Consider the following 17,979-nt stretch of genomic DNA (forward strand, 5'->3'; position numbering starts at 1 on the left):
GGCACCATCCTCAGTCTCAGCGGGTCGCAGACAGAAATACCGCGCGACAGTGAGGAGGAATCGCGAGCGGAGCGGTGCCGGTGTCCGGCGGTGCCCGGGAAGGAGCGATTGCAGCCGCTGGCTCCCGGCGAGGAGCAGCGACTTTCTGCTCTGCAGAGGGAGGTGAGCAGCAGAGATCCTCCTGTCCACGGGCAGCCGCACAGCCCTAGCTCCAGCGGCACCAACGGCCCATTGCTGCTGCTCAACGGGCGGGGCCTGAGAATCGCTGCCAGAACTCAACTGATTCAGTGCTCAAGCAAGCCTTTGCTTTGACACCACACCCAGACCTGCTTTCTTGCTGGCAACTTTGTAAATAGGCTCAGATACACAATTACAAATTGAATCCTCCAGCTCAACAGCCCACTTCAGAGATGTGCCTTTTGGTGTTGGAAAATCATCCTGTTTATATACTCCCAAAATTACATTAGGCCCTTTGAAGACAAGCAGAAGGCTGATGTAGCCCCTGGTAAAAATGAGTTTGACACCCCTGCTGTAGAGCTAGCAGTTCTACCTCGGCACCAACATGAGAAGGAGATACTGATTGTCACAGACACCTGCAAGTGTATCCCGCATTGGTGTTTGGGACATAAAGCTTGTTGCACAGGATTCCCCTCAACCTCAGATTGAGAGCCTTTGGTGTTGAAGTGAAACCCAGGAGATCGGAGAGAAGCTTGAGCTGGGCACTTGTTGAAAGACGCATCTGAGACCCAAGTTGAGACCTCAGGAGTGAGCCACAAAAAGACCTGCTAGTTGCCCTATGGGGCTGAAGGTCTGAGGTGAGGAAGAGCTGGGAAGAGGCCTCTGAGCATGGGGTTCTGGGCCCAGCCAGTCCCCAGGGAAGGCCGCGTGGCTGTAGAAACTGACACAGCTCTGAAAGTCCATGTCCACAGGCTTCAGAGGCAGAGAGGGAAGGTTCAGCCCTGTCACTTGCCTCAGCTGAGGACTGTTGTGGCAGCTATAGTTGTATTACAGGGGAGCTCCTGGCACTTTGCAAGTCATTGGAGAGCATAGGGCAGCTTACCATCCTTCTGCCATGGCCTTGACTGAACAACAGGACCCTGAAGGTTTTGTGGGAGCACGGTTGTGAATGGGAGCTTTTGTGCTAACAACCAGTTTTCTGCAGTCCCTGCCAACTGTGTGAGCAAAGAGCCCTGGGTGAGAAGTGGCAGAGGAGCCCTGCTCCAGGCATCAGACATAGAAGCACATTAAAATCAAGTAGCCCTTTTTCTCCTCTGAGTATTGGGGTTCAGGGACCCAGGGTGAGACCAGGAGCTGAAGGTTGTGAGTAAGGTGGGGAAGTGAGGGATCACAGAAGGACTGGTGTATAATAGAGAGTGTGTTTCCCTGTCCTCCCCCTGCCAGGGTGTGGAATTGTGTCTGTCCCTGTGTGTCTGGTTTCTGCAGCAGATGCTCTTTACAGATATGCTTCTCTTTAGCTTCTTCCTCTGTGGCCAGAGGAGAAGGGAGAGAGTGTGTGAGACCTGGGTCTAGGCATTTCAGTGTGTGTCTGGTCCTCCCTCCATTCAGATAGTCCCAGGGACAGGGTGGGCATGGGTGGGTGCAGAGGTGCCTTCTGCATCTCCTGCAGAGCTGGGTGCAGGCCTGTGCAACTACCTAGGTGGTTGATGTCAGGAGAAGTTCACCAGCGATGCCTGCCCCTCTGATAGATGGTACCTCATCCATGAGTCTGCTATCACTCTGGGGAGTCTTCTTGTGGTAGAGATAGGGAGACAGACCCAAAGAAGCTGCCTGGACCAGCAGGGAGAGAGTTTTGGTCCCCCCTCTGGACTGGGGTTTGGAGGCCTCTTTGATCTGGCAGAGGCAGAAGAGCTCAAGTTGCAAGAATCTGGTCCCTCATGCTGGCAGGTCCCTGGGCATCCCATGAAGAAAGTACATGACATGGTCCTGATTTTCCTGATAGCCCTGGTGGAACTGGTAGACTTTGGTGAGACGTGACTTTTGGGATGGGTAGAATGAAACAAGAGTTTGTGTTACTGATGGTGACAGTGAGGAGATGTGAGTCCCAACTCCCTGGGGCATCTGGGAGTGTTTCTGTAGGGAGAGTAGAGGCTGCAGGTGAGTGTGACAAATAATCTGTGAGCTGACAGGAGTAATGGACGGAAGAGAAGCCATAAGAAGTCACATTAAATTTTCAGGTACTCAACATTCCTGAATGTGCTGCTAATAGATACAAAGCCTGAAAGAGGGAAAGATGCAAAGAAATGGAGCAATGTTGCATTCAAGAGCTTCTGTCCTAGATGTATCGGATACAATGCTACCAATCTCTGTAGCGATGGTGATAAACCTTGGAGGACAAACCGAGAAGTTTAACAAGAAATAAGAAGAGCTGAAATGCCATAAAAGGACAGTACAAGGGCATATCATGTGGTGACCCTTCAGCCAGATGCTATACAAGATTCTCTGCTGAAACCCTCCTCACACTCATCCACTGCTGGAGAGTGGTCCCACTCTTTTTCATGTATCTTTTTAAGGAAAATCACAGTGCTTGGCTGGAAGGAACCCCTCTGTCCCTGAGTCCGTGCTGGTTTCTCTGTCCCACAGCTGGTAACCACATCTCTGTAGTCCTGTTTCCTCCCACAGGCAACAGGACTGGTTCTGGAAACCTATGCTCAGACAATCCCATCCTAGCACTGCACGTGGAAGCTCATCCAGAGAGTGGTGACTTTCAAATGGGATTCCATGTAGTAAATTGGAATCTGTTGCTCATGAAGCACCATCCCTTTCACCTGAGAAACACTAGGGTAGTTGGTTGTTGTCCTACTGCTGATACAGTGTGTCCCACCTCTCTCAAGTGATATGGGTCTGCTCTGCCAGACCTGTTGAAGGCTTCATGTGCCCCTATTTATCTCAGAGGGCCCTAGACAGCATTGATGAGGAGCTGATGGCAGCCCTCAGTGTCTTGCACTCCACTGTGTCTCAGGTCCCAAAAGCAAGGAAGGACAAGCAGGACAGATTCAGGCTCAGGCTCTTTCTTCAGCCTCACTGGGCTGTCCCAGGAATTTTCTGAAATGCCACTGAGAAAGAGAGCACAGCTGACAAGGGTGGGCATCAGGCTGTCCTTGGGAACTGGTTTCTGGGCCTGGCTGCAGGACTAAGAGCCAAGTGCCCAGGACTGGTGGACACAGAAGAATCACCTCCAGAAGCACCACTGCTTCCAGAAGGGAGGAGTAGACATTCAGTCCAGACTCAATCTTCTCACTTGTAGAGCTCTACACTCAGGTGATATCAGTCCCACACTGCTGATAAAGGTGTACCTGCCATGTTGATGCCTCCTCCTTATGGAGTGGTGACATGGACTCCATCTTCACTGTGCAGAAAGAAGAGCTTTGAAAACACAATTCAACTGTTCTGAAATGAAAATCAAAGTGCCCTTTGGAAGTGCTAATGTCCTGCCAGTGACCATAAAGAGACACTTGCTACCAGCTAGCCTGGTGAAGCATAGTGATTTGCATATTTTTAATTAAAAATATAAAAAGTACATTCATAATCTGGATACAAGAATCTATATCACAGAATAAATGTTTGGTGACATCTGACCCATACAATGTCAGCCTGGGTGTCAGAAAGGCCAGCAGAGACATGGCCAGAAAACTTCCCAGCCAGGAGCTGACCACCAGCCAAGCAGAGGACACTGTTCATGAGGGAGCTATATCTCAAGGGGTAGCATATGGCTAAGTAGCTGTCACAGACCGTGCAAACAGGAAAAAATAGGGAGAGAAGAAAGAACAACTTGAGGATGCAGGTACTGAAGGAATAAGTCTGGCTAGTCCCAAGCATGACTTCTATGACTTTGGGAATGAGAACTGTAGTGTACCAGATCTCCAGAAATTAAAGAGGAAAAGGTACATTGGGGTATGGAGGTTGCTGTTCATCCACACAAGGGCTATGATTGATGCATTGCCTATTACTGCCAGGGAGTACATCGGTGCAAATACTACCGCTAGTGACACCCAGAAATGCCAAGTGCCTGGGAAGGCAAGAAGGATGAATTCTTCCACACTTGTCCCATTTGCAGTGTGTCCACAAGTGTTGACATTTATTCACAAAGACAGGAACATTTCTGTGAGCATTTGCACGCCTGTGCTGGTCCTTCAGAATCTAGTAGTAGTGAAACAAAACCATAATCCCTGACAAAGTGTTTGGTGCATAGCATAGGGAAACAGCATCTGTCTTAATTGAATTTGTCAGGGAAATCACTTGCTTTAGAAAAAGATTCGGACAATTAGATCTGTCCCTGAAAGTTAGACCTACACCATCAAATAGACATATAAAATTATATATGAGATCAAGCACAAGAATCTCCTTCAAAACGTGGTTAATGTAGTTGCTTCCATGAGATGAAAATCTCACTTAGGAAACTGTGGAGGGCAGTCTGGGGGTCTCCAGTTACATGAAAGTCTGTTGCAGAGGAAGGGAGTAACATACCTGCACTCTTCAAGGCAGGAAATACTGAGATGTAATCTCAGCACATGACACTGAGGGAACTGAAAACTGTCAAGACAATGTGAAACTGGAAGAAATTTTCTCAACTCTTCAGCTGATCACAAGAGTTTCTGTGTGAGCCAGCACAGGCAGGATGCAGGAACAACCAACAAAACCACATATGAAAGGCAGAGAGAAATTTCATTTTCATTACCTCACCAGTCACTGTTTCCCCAAAGCAGCATCCGGGGAGAGGCAAACAACCAGGGAGACAGACACCTTGGAACTCAGTCTTTGCTGGAGGATCCATGAACCTGCTGGTTTTGCTTGTTTATCAGGGATTCACACAGGTGTGGTTTACCACTGTGCTTTGATCTTGCCCACAGCAGGGTAGGAATCTCAACCGTGTTCGATATGGTGTCTCTAAGTCTATTACAGGACAATGTTGTCAAAACACAGAGCTTCTACTTATCCAACACACAACGTTAAACAACCATTAGTATGATATCTGTGTTTTTCTGCACCCCAGCTGCAAGTCACCTGTGTGTGCTTATAACCCTTCCCACCAATCTTCTGTTATTTTACCACAGTTTCCTGCTGAGATGTCACTGGCACAGGGCAGCAGGTTAGTATGACAGTCATTACTCAAAGACTCATGATCTTGTATATTTGCTTTCTTCCAAGCCTCAGCAGAGGAAGCTTTTGCAAATACCTGCATTACCCCCACTGACACCTGCTTCTCAACACAGCTACTAGGGGTAAGACCCATCTTTCTGTAATTTTGCCATCTTGAAGTCAGGGGAAGGATTTCTGCTGACAAATCTGAAAGAGAGAGAGGCATGGTTTATTTTGCCTCATGTGCCAGGTTGTCTTTGAGGACTAAGGCAGGAATCTCGCAAGCAGCTTGGATGGGTAAATTGCACATCTCAGCTTGGGAACAAATATCCCTTTCTCAGTAGTTGAAGGCAAAATCCCCTTAAGACTGCTCTGTTGAGAAACCAGATGAACAAAGGGGTTTCATTTATGCCATCCCTGTAGACAGGGAATGATTTTTGTTCAGTTTTCTAGGGGAAAACCAATCTCATCCTCAGCTAGGTCTCTAAGACAGATGGAGCTGAAATATCATCTGAAGGATCCCTTTCTCTCCTTTCTTCCTCCTTACAAATTTATATACCAAAAATCACATGTGGATAAAGAGCAGAAAAATTCCTTGTAATGTGGCTCTTCTTAAACATGAAAGGCATGCGAGGTCTATGCTATGTGTCTTGGGCAGGTTCATTCATCAGCTCAGCCAATGGAAATTACCCAAATGACGTCTCTTCATGCACCATCCTCCAGCTGAAGACGTGGTCCCGTTGGCTGAGGAAGAATACTGGAAAGACGTTGATTTATCAGAGGAGTTCTGGATGCAGTGATGTCAGGAGAAGTGTGGATGAACAGTTCTCACCTTGCTGACTCACATCAAGCTGTATGCAACTACCTGACGTTGCTTCCTCTCCATCCATCCAGTAGGTATTGACAGTCTGTGCTCCCAATTTTCTTTCCCCCTCACAACCACCACTGTACTCCCACAAAGCTGGACCTTGTGAACACACAGACTGGATACAGTCTCTGCAGTTTAGCTCCATAAAGGAAGAGCATGCATCAGAGTCACCAGTGTCATTAGCATTAGCATAATAACATTCCCACACCCACCTTATTAACACACTGAAGCTCCAACTGGCCACATCGAGGAGGGAGGGTTTTGTTTTCCCTCTGTGTCCCCTAGGGAGCTTGATCTCTGAGGCATCTCATGGGCTTCTCAAAGGTGCATAATGTTCTCTCTTCACACAGGCCAATTAAAGAACAGCAGCACAATTCTCTGATGTGTGGCCACTTGCTGACACACAGGCGGTGTCTGAAAAAGTCATGTCCCAAGAGACTGGTAATGTCAAGTAATTGGTTCTGTTTATTAATATGATCTTAGAAACCTCCAGGGTGGAATGTAACTGAAGGCAAATATGGACACATGAACACAGAGAGATTAAGGTAAGGGAGGGACCTGCCTCATTTCCAAGCTTCTAACTGCAGTTAAGGTCAAAGTCTTCAGTCTTTCTTGGAGTGAAGATCTAAGTAAAGATCTAAGTGCAAAGTCAGACAAGACATGAGTAGGGGCACATTGATCTCCTCTGCCTCCAGAAAAGGTGTCTCCAAGCAAGTCATTCATCTTTGATCCATTGATCATCAGTGGAAAGAAAGAGGTACTGTCAAGACTAAGTTCATCCTGTCTCATGCAGATCAGGCAATCCATCCCTTATAATCACCAATTTCTCTTCTGTTGACACTCAAGATAGAATAGACAGCTGTCTTAGGCAACACACACACAAGCCTTGATGTCTAGTCATCTAAAGTTAGTTGAGAAGACTCACACCAAAAGAAAGGTTGTTTACACTGCCCAGGGCCAGCACACAGGTGTTGGACTTGACAGTCATCTTCTGCAAGTGCTGTGTCAAAGTGGTTGCGGGGAGACTGATCTGCACTTGGTGTGATGGGGAGGTGTCACTAATGAGAGTAACATGCCCAGGTTGAGCCCGTTCACCCACAAGAAAGCTTTCTACCTGCTGTCCATCTGTCCTTGAGTACCTTGGACATGGATATAGGCTTTAGCCGTGGATGGAGTTGCTTGGAAGGTTAAATAGACGGAAACCTCCTGAGAAATCATAGGGAAAAGACTGAAAGACTCAATGCCTATTTCTTCTCAGGTTTTGCTCATCTGGCTTCACCTCAGGCCTACAACATCCCTGAAAGTTCCTGCAGATCCTATGGAAAGGAAGTGACACCCACAGCAGAAGAAGAAAGAACTCAGGAACTCTTACTACTATTTGGACATACACATGTTCATGGGGTCACTTGGAATGCACCCAAGTGTGTTCAAGGAGCTGACTGGACAGTCTCTACTCAGTCCTGGAAGGAAAATGGAGCAGATACCTCCAGAAACTCACGAAAGGCCAGAAGGAAGTTGGGAGCAGCTCCCATGGGTTTGCTAAGGGCAAATCATGCCTCACCATCCTCACTGCTTTCTGTGAGCAGGTGACTGGCACTGTGGGAAAAGGGAGGGGCACTGGCTGGGGTGTACCTTGACTTTAGCAAGACATTTGACATACCCTGATGGGTGCACACACATGCACATAGAGTTGTGCACACTCACAGCATGCACACATACAAAGATGTGTGCTGTTGGACAATTGTTATAGTACACTCTGAGGCAAATTAAACACGTGCTTTTGCTTAGGTATGAAAAAAAAACCCACCAAATTATCAATGTATTAGACAGTGACCTACCATCATAAGCAGTTCTACAGGCTGTCTGCAAAGATACATCACAAGCCAGTTCCTTCTGTACACTGGCACCAGCACCAACCCTGTGAGCGCTGGCATGAGGCAGCTCTGCCTGGCATTGTGTCTATTCCCCAGCACCAGCTCTGCTCCCCAGAGGTGGCCACTGAACATTCACATTCCAGGATTGCTGCAAGACACTGTTGCAGCTGTCCCTGATCTCCTCTCCAAGGGAAACTGCACTCCCTTACAAGGATCTTTTGATTTCTGGCATTCCTTGGTCACGAATTACCACTACTGAGCAGTTCCAATTGGAATTTCCCTTTCTGTGCCCACACAAATTCACACACAGGGACACAAACACAAACATGAGCTTAGACACATCCAAAGAGCAACTCATACATCTGTACTTATACAGAGTTGTATGCACATGCGTTTCCAAAGGAGCCCATGTCCGTACATGCACAGGCACCTCCCGCACCAAGTGGGCACAGATATTCAAACACACTTGCTTACACATTTATATGTTCCTGCACACATGCTCCTGTACACAGATGTACACACACAAAAGGAAATATCTACAGACACCTATGTCCACACAATTACCAATATGCAGACCAGTCACACACAGTCATGCCACACAGTCATGTTCTCCTGCATGAAGGTACATGTGTGTGCTAAAACACATATACTCTCACGGACACACCCAAACACACACACACACAGAACAATTGTGCACATCCATGTTTGCATGTGTATTACCACAGTCACATACATGTACATGTGAATGCACACATGACCACAGCCAGAGGAACACATACCTGAGCACCATCATGCACACACACCACAGAGAACTAAGACTTACAACACCAGCTCTCAGCCGCTCTAGATGAATCTAGGCAAGTACTTCAGAGCCTATAGTTAAGGCAACAAATCAGTCACTGGCCAGCCCCATCAGCTTTAGTGAGCTCCAGGGTTTGGCAGTGGTTCAGTCAGCTGCTTTCTCACTGTAAGACAGAGACAAACCAGAGCAGAGTCAAAGCTGTCATGGCCTCTCTAGACACTGAACTTCTTCATGTCCTAAGTAGGTGTGTGATGGATAATACAAAAACTAGAGAACATCCCCACTGCTGCAGCCCCACAAAGAATTTCCGTGTTACAAAGAAGATAAAATTCTGCAGTATTAGAGGTTCCTGCCTGACCTTGTTGATCTCCTCAAGGGTGTGGAACCAGCCCCTGTCCTTGCACAGGGAGCGGTGCCACAGTGACAGCCTCATGCGGCAGCAGAAGGGTGTGTGTCTGAGACAAGCCAGACTCCCCTGAGGCTACAGACACTGAGGCTGGGACATCAAAAGGGTGGTAGTAGTGAACCTGTCTCTAGACTCACTTCAAGGTAAATACCCTCTCTTCAAAAAGCAGAGAAATGTGGGAATCACATTAATTTACAGAGCAGCTAAAGAAATGGTTTGGCTGTCCTGTGAATGTACACACATTCTTTTCCTTTTTTCCCCACATTGTAATTGATGTGCTGCTCGTTTTCTTCTTGTGTTTTGCATGTGGGTGCATGCGGTGCAATTGCCTGCAGCACGAGGGAGCTGCCTGCAGCCTCTTCAGTTAGCCTTGAGCTGGCTGAGTTTATCTTGCAGCCCAGGCTCCTGTATGCAAAACAGTTTCTGTACATAATAATACAAGAGTAATAAAGGTGTATTTGGTTAACCTGGCAATGCTTTGGTAGTGAAGGGGATGCAGGGATGCCTTCTGTGTGAAGATGCCAGAAACTGCTCCCAATGTCAGACAGAACCAGTGACAGCCAGCTCCTCTGCTGGCCAGATCAGTAACACTGGTAGTGCTTTTGATAACACATGTAAGAAAGGGGTAAAACCCAGTGTGCAGCAGCCAGGAGAGAAGAGTGAGAAAAAGTGAAACAACAATGCAGACATCCAGGTTTGTGAAGAAGGAGGAACAGAAAGTGGTCCAGGCACTAGAGCAGAGACTCCCCTGCAGCCATGGAGAAGACAATGGTGACACAGTCTGACCCCTTGCAGTCCATGGATGACCACAATGGAGTGGGTATCCACACTGCAGCCCATGGAGAACCTAATGCCACAACTGGTGGAGATACCTGGAAGGAAGTTGCAGCTCATGGAGAACCGGACTTGGAGCAGGCTCCTGACAGAAACTCTGCTCCCTGGACAGGAACCCAGACAGCAGCAGGTTTTCTAGCAGGACCTGTGACCTCCCTGGGGACCACACTGGAACAACCTGTTTCTGAAGGACTGCAGCCTGTTTAAAGGATCCATGGGGGAGCAGCTCATGAAGAACAGCAGCCCACTGGAAGGATCTACATTGGACGAGTGTGGAAAGGACTGTCTCCTGCAGGCGGCACCCACTCTGGAGCAGGGGAAAAGCATGAGGAGGAAGGAGCAATAGAAGTGAAGCATTATGAACTGACTGCAACTCCCACTCCCCATCCCCCTGCACTATTGGAAGGGAGGAAGTAGAGGATTTAGGAGTGAAGTTGAGCCTGGAAAGAAGGGAGAGGCTGAAGGAAGTGGTTATATTTTTGGTTTATTCTTGACAATAAATCTAATTTATTTCCTCATGTTAAGCCTGTATTATCCATGCCAGTAATTGGTAAGTAATCTTCTTGTACTTATCTTGACCCATGAGCTTTTCATCATAATTTTCTCCCCCCATCCTCCTGATGGAGAGGGAGTGAGAGAGCAGCTTGGTGGGCACATGGCAGCCAGTCAAGGTCAACCCACCACAAACAGAGCAAAGAGAGCAAGGATAGAATAACGGTTGTGTGATGGCTGGAAGTACCAGATATGTCCTGTCCCCCTTGTCCCATGCCCTATGAGAGAATGATGGTGCAGAGATCACTGAACTGTTCTGTTTCTTGTGTGCTGCAGAAGACAAGGAGGAGCTTTGGTGTGTGTGGCTGGAGGGCAGGAATGCCTTCATGCTTGGTTCTGTATGGCATGCAGCAAAGGGAAGCAGTCATGTAAGGCTCCACATAATGGTTCCACATGAGATAAAATAAAGGAATGATTTTCCTGGACAACTTGAAGTGAGGTGTCTCCTCTACCCTGAATACAGCCATTAGCTGACTGCTCTCTTCACTCATCTTGCTAAACTGGATGAAAGTCTGCAGCCTTCCAACACCTCCCTGCCTTTACATATCTGGCTCATCCAGGTCTGTGAACTAGGCACAGTGTGGCTGCTCAGGGCCGGGATGTTTGTATTCTGGGGCTTTCTGAGCCCAGGCCATGCTTAACAGCTCCAGGTGAGGGTTTGTCCTGTCTGTCAGTCCTATTGAAGTTGGTTTCTCCTGCACTGACTGGGGACATGGCTTTGCCTTCACAGAAATATAGCACTCCCATTCTGCAGTGCTGGACTGTTGCGTTTTTCACAGACTCCTTTCCCAGCTGTGCCCTTGTGCAGTGTCCACAATGTTTTCCCTATGTCTCCTCAACATCCTGCTGGGCAGGTGCAGTTTGCAGGTTGCTGCCAGTGTGACAGGACAGGTCACACCTTGGGGACAGGCTGCACTCTTTCTAGTGCTGGGTCATACTCCCCTGGGAAGGCAGAGGCTGTGCCCACACCCCTGAGGCAGTGTAGCAAATACATAATAGTGGCCTCTGGCTGCTCTGGCAGGGTGATGCTGTGGGGTGCAACCACAGCCCCACAGGGACAGGCAACCCCCAAACCCAGTAACCTGTGGTCGGATGCCAGGACCCAGATACTTTCTTTATAGGCCAAGCAGATTTCTTGAAAGGCAAATGTGTCTGCTGGACAACCCCAGCTTCTAATAACCCTTCACTAGTTGAAGAAGTGTCAGCATGTCCTGCCCTGAGGGTACAGTCCTGGAGGGAGGGGCCTGCACAATATGGGGGGGCAGAATCCTCCCTACTGCAAGCTGAGCAGATATGAGAGGAATATTTCCCCCCTCTGGATATTAAGTCTTTCCTGCCAATGGATCATGGCCTGTGACATATCAGGGTGTTCTTGGAGCCCATCCCAAGCTGTAAGCAGTTAGTACCATCCTGGCTGCAAGGTTAGAAAGACCCTCTGAGACAATTTTTTCACCCTTCCCTCACCTTGACTTTGTAGACATTCATCCTTTTATTCTTGGGGTAATGGGGCAGATTTCCATGAATTAGGGCTACTTCTGCCCTGGTATCCAGCAGAGCCATAACCTGTTGTTTATTGTGCTGGGCCCACAGGGTTACAAGCAGAACATAAGGATCATGTTTATTTCCACCCATGCCTGTGCCTGTACCCATCCCTCTCCCCATGCTGAAGAGGGGACAACCCTTCCCTGGGCTTGTTTGCAGGGAAGGGAGGATGCCACTCTGTGCACCCCCTGCCCCATGGCTCCAACTCACCATTTTGTGCCCAGACCCCTTTGAGATGCTGAGTCTGCATCTCACACAGGGCTGCTGCTTCAGCTCCAAGCATTCCCATGTTCACTATAAACACAATAGTAACAGCCAAACATTGCAGGAGTTTTCCTTACTTTTTTTTTGTTCTACCCTGTCTTTCCTGAAATAAGTTAATTCTTCAGGTGGGCTGGGACATTCAGCTGATTCCTCCTCACTTTCTCAATTCACCAGGAAAACCACCTGGCCAAGTGTCCTATGACAGCCCCCATACACCTGTGTGTGTGGGGCCAGGCAGGCATTTGGTGTCTCTCTTCTTCACTATCCTTTCTCTACAAAGGCATTTCGCACTGGGACCTGCTGACTACACCAAGTGTTTTGCACCAGGAGCTGCTGCTTTTTTTGATTTCCATAAGGAAGGCACACAGACTCTGTAAAGTATTGTTTAAAAGGCCATTTCTTCAACTAAGACTACTGTAGTGGTTTAACCTGAGCTAGCAATACAATCACAATAGCAGCTCATTCGCACCCTTCCTCAACCCCACCCCAAACAGGGGAGAAAATCAAAAGGGATGGGAGAAACTTGGATTGAGATGAACACAGTTTAATAAAAATAAAAATAAAAATATATTAACACACTACCAGTAAATATACATATCAAATAGAAATAAAATATATTCTAGGTAATTCCTCACAAACTCTGTCCACACCGAGCAGCCAATCCCAGGAAGAAACACCTGATCCCAAACAGAAGATCCTGAAGAGATAAAAGAGCAAAAAGGCAGAAAAGCCCGGAGGCCTCTGCAAAATGGCAGAAGGCCAAACCAAATGTCCCAAACTAAACTCCCCTAGCGCTGATAAAAGAGCAAAGAAGAGTGCAAGAAAGCAAATACCCAAGAGAGAGACCAAGAGCATCTCAGAGACAGGTAAAACCTGACTCTCCTTAAATGTGAAGCATGATGTTAATGGGATGGAATACTCTTATTGATGAGTTTGGATGCCAGTCAAGCTCTGCCCCATCTATGCCCGCCTTCCTTGATGCCTCACACCTGTGGGCAAAGCACTCAGAATGTCCTTGGCTCTCAGACCAGAGCAATTAAAAATGTTAACTCTGTGCTGGGGTGTTATCTCTTGTTCTCAAACTAAGTCCAAATTATGACTGTACTAACCATGAAAAAGAAAGAAACTGCATGGAGAAAATTAACTTATTTTCGGTCAAACCAGCACAACTATGAAGAAAGAGAAGGCAGTTGAGATGATCCTATATCCTTCAGATGCCAGGAGTCCCAAGCTATAATATGTGTTGTCAAACAGGCAGCTCTAATCAGGGCACACCACAACACATGGATCCTGCTCATGGAAATGTGATTTTTGGTCCATCAAGCTTTTAGAAGATTTTTATAAAATAAAACACCTCTATTCATAATTTCTGCTGTTAAACAGGAAAAGTGTTTGCATGAGAACTTCTTACTGCATTTTAGACACAGGCAAGGACACCCAGAGAGTGTAACCACGGGCACCGAGCAGGAGCTGCCTCCAGGCTCATCAGTTACAATCGACTGGATGAATTTTGCTTCTAGCCAAGGGATCTGTGCAGTGCAACATTGCCCTGAAGGGCAAACTCTGCATATAGCACAGCAGAGGACAAAGCCTCCTCAGTAATCTGTCACATGGACCATTAACTCCTTAATGTACGGGGATCTTTGGCTGAGGGTGATGGCACCCTGCCAGTTGTTTACATCATGAGGACAAATACCAGCTCTTGGACCTGCTCAGAGCAGCTTTCACATCCTTGGTTCTTGGGATCTACATCATGAAGTTGGGCAGAGGATCAAGAACAATGTAAAGAACAGCCACTGCTCTGCCTGGTTGAAGGCAGCTCCCATGTAGGTGAAGAAATATGGGCCATAGAACCAGGCCACAGCAAGGAAATGAGAAGCACAGGGTAAGACAGCTCAGTGTCTGCATTCTGCAAAGCAGAGCCACAGCGTAATTTAAATCACCGTTAAACAAAACAGTCTCAGGCAACAATGCCAACAGTTTGAAGTGTAAAACCTGCATGCATCCTGTGTCCCTTTCCTACCGATCCAAGGTCTCCTCAGTTGTGCAGCCAAGCCGGGAGTCATGCTAAGAGCCAGTGGCAGCACGCTAGCAGTGCTTTGCAGAAGGGCTTACTCATCTGTCAGGAATAATGTCATTCCTCCCTCTTCATCAAGGACAATTACAGATGGCAGCATCAATGTGAAGGACCTGAAGTACCTTGCATTTGTTGCAAGATTTAGTGCAGTAAGGTTAGGAGGTACAACTATTCTGCTTTTAAAGACAGATATTAAGAGCACAACTAGGGAGGAAAGATTTCAGACATGCAAGTGAAATGCCCTTGTGAAGCTTTTGGCTTTCAGTTATTCTGAGAAATGCTTCATGAGCCTTAATTCCCTTTGCATGAAGGACATGAGTGTACAGATTTCAATCTTTCCACCTGTACAGTAGGAAAAAAAAAAATAGATATATATATATATATATATATATATATATATGAGACTGTAGTGGCTGCCAAGAGACATTTCCACCAAACAAAGAGGCTGAGATTTACATGTAAAAGCACCCTCTCCACCCAGAATGGCAGCCAGATCCTGAGCAGAAAACCTCTGGAGGGAGTAATGACATGACCAAGAGCTCTGAGCCCACCTGCAGCTCCCTTGTGATTGAGGCACGGAAATGACCTTACAACCCTTGAGATTGTAAGGGCGGTATGTATTTATGATGTTGGACACACACAGGGAATAGCTTCACCCGAGATGTGTGTGTATTACAGTAGCTGTGAGATTGATTAAATACAGTAAAGTGTTACATATTCATGAAAGTTTTTAGGAACGCCTATACATATTCATAACCTGTCTCCGAGAAGGCGGTTCTTATTACAATGATTTCTGGGACACTATTTCCATAGTCTACACCTCTGGCTCCTCCTGGTTGCAGCTGCGCAGTGATTGTGAACCTGAGTCCTCTTCTCTGTACACGGGACCTTTGCTCCAGTACGATGAGTTCGTTGGGACTCAGACTGCTGAGTTGGTTAAAACTAGTGTATCTCCTGTCCTGTGCCCAAGTTTGTTATCTAGTTCCCCCAAAGATTCACCAAGGATGCACCCAAGGATTATTATCTTTGCAAGGCATCAGTGAAGTCCTGTTTCTCGTACAATAAGTTACACAAAGCTAAGCAAGGCTATGTGGGTTAAAGGGTTAGCTCTCTGTTGGCTCTTTAGTGATGTGGGGTAGGGTTAGTTGTTTAAGTGTCAAGTGTTAGTTCTTTAAGTGTTAATTATTTAATTGTCAATTCCCTGTATCACCATGTGCCCCCACTAGCCTCCTGTATGCTCATCTTGATGTTCTCCTGCATACTCTGTGTCAGAGCAATTTGATCTCCCTCAGAAATACACCATTTCCTTGTCCACATTTCTGTGCTGGATGCCATCAGCTCCTACATCCTTATCTGCAACTTCCAGCCTCTGCTTTCCTTTCCAGCAGCTTTACTGCTCTTCCCATTCTGCAAAGCAAATCATCTTCCAGAGCCACATATCCACACCCTGTCACTCAAGTGCACCTCTTTCCATGGTAAGAGGAACATCCTTTCTCAAGATATAAGGGGGCTATTGACCCCTCAGGTCTCCTGCCTTTCTGGGCATATGTGGGCAGAGACACAGCAAGGCAAGGCCTGATAGTCACTGGTAGCAGAGCAGCCAGGAAAGACTTCCTCAGCTCTAAGGGATGGTGCCCAAAAGAGGAGCCACTGGAGAGTGTCGCAACCTCCCATTCCTCTGTCAATGGAGAAGGATCCTCTTGTGCCCTCACCCCTTCAACCCTAGAGCAAAACCCTTCTCCTTCAGCAGCTTGGGGATTTTCCACAGAGGGAAGAACCACATGGAGGCCAGGCTTGAATGCAGTAGAACTTTAATGCATACAAGAGGGAAACAAAGTCACTGCAAGTGGAGGACAGCAGTGCAGGAATCCAAAGAGGAATCCAAAAGTCTGTTGTCCTTGGTCATGAAGAGGTTTGTGCATGATGTTCATCTGCCTGCCCCACAGAGGGAGAAAAGACAGCTGATCCCCACCAGGCTGGACCTGGGGGAACATTGTGGCCAAGGGGAACAAAGCAAACAAAGAAAAAAAAGGAAAGAAACACAAAGCCATTCAGCTCTATTGAAAACACATCCAACATCTTTATCCTTTGCCCAACACCATCTTTTAAGTTCCTCAAGGTGTCTCCCTGGGCCTTTCCCAGAGTCTTTATCAGCGCAGGTACCTTCTGCCAAAGTAGCGGCTGGAAATGCCAGACAGGTCACAGCAGCCAGAGTTGATGGGCACTCCATCACAGCTGAGGATTCTGCCAACAGCAGCAGAGGTGGAGGAGCCCACAACAGTGTTCTGTGGGAAGGAGCTGAGGATGGGGCCAGGCAGGGTCACCACAACAGGCGAGGGCTCAATGACAACTCTGGAGTCCTGGCACTGCCTGACACAGGGCTCATTGCAGCTGTTGGCCAGCGGGGTCGGGCCACAGGGCTGGCAGGGCAGGCACTGGTCATAGCAGGACATGTCTTGACAGTGGAGGAGAACCTGGGAGAGAGGGCAGGGAGAAGGCAGGGCATAAAAGCAGATAAGAAGCAGCCTCATTACCCTCTCAAAAAGCAGCCAAAGCCATTACTGAGTGGGGAGCTTGAAGACACGCCAGGAGGCGCACAACCTTCACTGCCGTACAAGGAGCCTCATAGCACAGGGTGGCTCCCTCTTAGTGAAAAACCAACCCCCCGCTCTGCAGCCTCCCAGCCTTTCTCTAAGCAGAACTTCTCATCCTTTCCATCTCCCATGATAAGGAGACGCAAAGCTGAGGAAAGGACATAGCCCATATGAGCAGAGATGTCCATCAGTAAGAGATGTCAAGCTGGAAGAGAATCAGAAGGAACTTCAGACTTACCTGGTTCCCAGAAAGAAGGAAGCAAGAGAAGTGGATGAGAGAGCAGGGACTTGGGCTGCCTTTTATACCTGCCCTTCATTGCTGCAGGACCAGAGGCACCCTTGGCAGAGGTAACAATTTTCGGACAAGCTCATTTTGAATGCAAACACATGGGCTGTGCTTTAGCTTCCAACACTGCTGCCTTTTCATTTCCAGGTTTGTGCCATGCTCATCCTCCAATGAAGGCTTCTTCTGATCTCTGGGATTAAAGGCCCCTGGATTTCTCAGGCAGGAATGCAACAGTGCACACAGAAGACTCAGTTTAGGTGCTGGATGAGTCTAAGAGTAGGCAAATGATGTCATTCTGGGTCACTCTGTGTTCTTTGATATACCAGTCTCAGGAAGAAGCTGCAACCACAATTGACTGCATGCCCATGGGCTCTCATGCATGAGGATGTGACAAGTCCTCATCTTTCCTTAACTTCTCAGCTCACCCTGATGGTTTTTGTGAGTGTTGTGTTGCTTGAATTTGACACCATCCTGCCTAACACTGCCCAGTCCTCAGGAATCATCAGCAGAGTCCATGAACTTCTCTTAACATGATGGTTCATGGTGCTGCTATGTGTATTCTTTTCCTGTGTGAGCTTGGAAGCAGCCAAGTTTGTGCACATGGACATGAGATCACTAGTTTGTGCATAATTACACACCGGTGTGCATGAGTCTAAGTATGTATGTCCTTGTCTGTCAATGATCACAACAAAATGTGCGGTTCATTGCAGAGACACTCTCTACTGCTCTGACCATGAGCACCACAGAGCAGCAGGTTCCCAGGGCCTGAAGGAGCCCACGTGC

General features: G+C 47.6%; 1 protein-coding gene, 1 long non-coding RNA gene and 1 pseudogene across 2 annotated transcripts in view; 2 read left to right on the plus strand and 1 right to left on the minus strand.

The window, feature by feature from the left end:
- The window catches only part of LOC135576111 (uncharacterized), an 8,751-nt gene extending 5,167 nt beyond the window's left edge, over positions 1–3,584 (plus strand). The window contains exon 3 of the mRNA XM_065039478.1: positions 1–3,584. This exon is cut by the window's left edge and continues 496 nt beyond it. Within this exon, the coding sequence (XP_064895550.1) occupies positions 1–166 (166 nt within the window). The 3' untranslated portion in view covers positions 167–3,584.
- A 2,261-nt stretch (positions 3,585–5,845) lies between these two features.
- LOC135576211 (uncharacterized) lies at positions 5,846–10,861 on the plus strand. The gene is made up of 2 exons (XR_010467828.1): positions 5,846–5,990; positions 6,316–10,861. It is a non-coding gene; the product is annotated as an uncharacterized LOC135576211 (long non-coding RNA).
- A 5,511-nt stretch (positions 10,862–16,372) lies between these two features.
- Positions 16,373–17,352, minus strand: LOC106145648 (feather keratin Cos2-3-like; annotated as a pseudogene).
- Between the last annotated feature and the right edge of the window lie 627 nt (positions 17,353–17,979).

This window comes from Columba livia, chromosome 23, assembly GCF_036013475.1.
Source record: "Columba livia isolate bColLiv1 breed racing homer chromosome 23, bColLiv1.pat.W.v2, whole genome shotgun sequence".
In the NCBI taxonomy this organism is placed as follows: Eukaryota; Metazoa; Chordata; class Aves; order Columbiformes; family Columbidae; genus Columba; species Columba livia.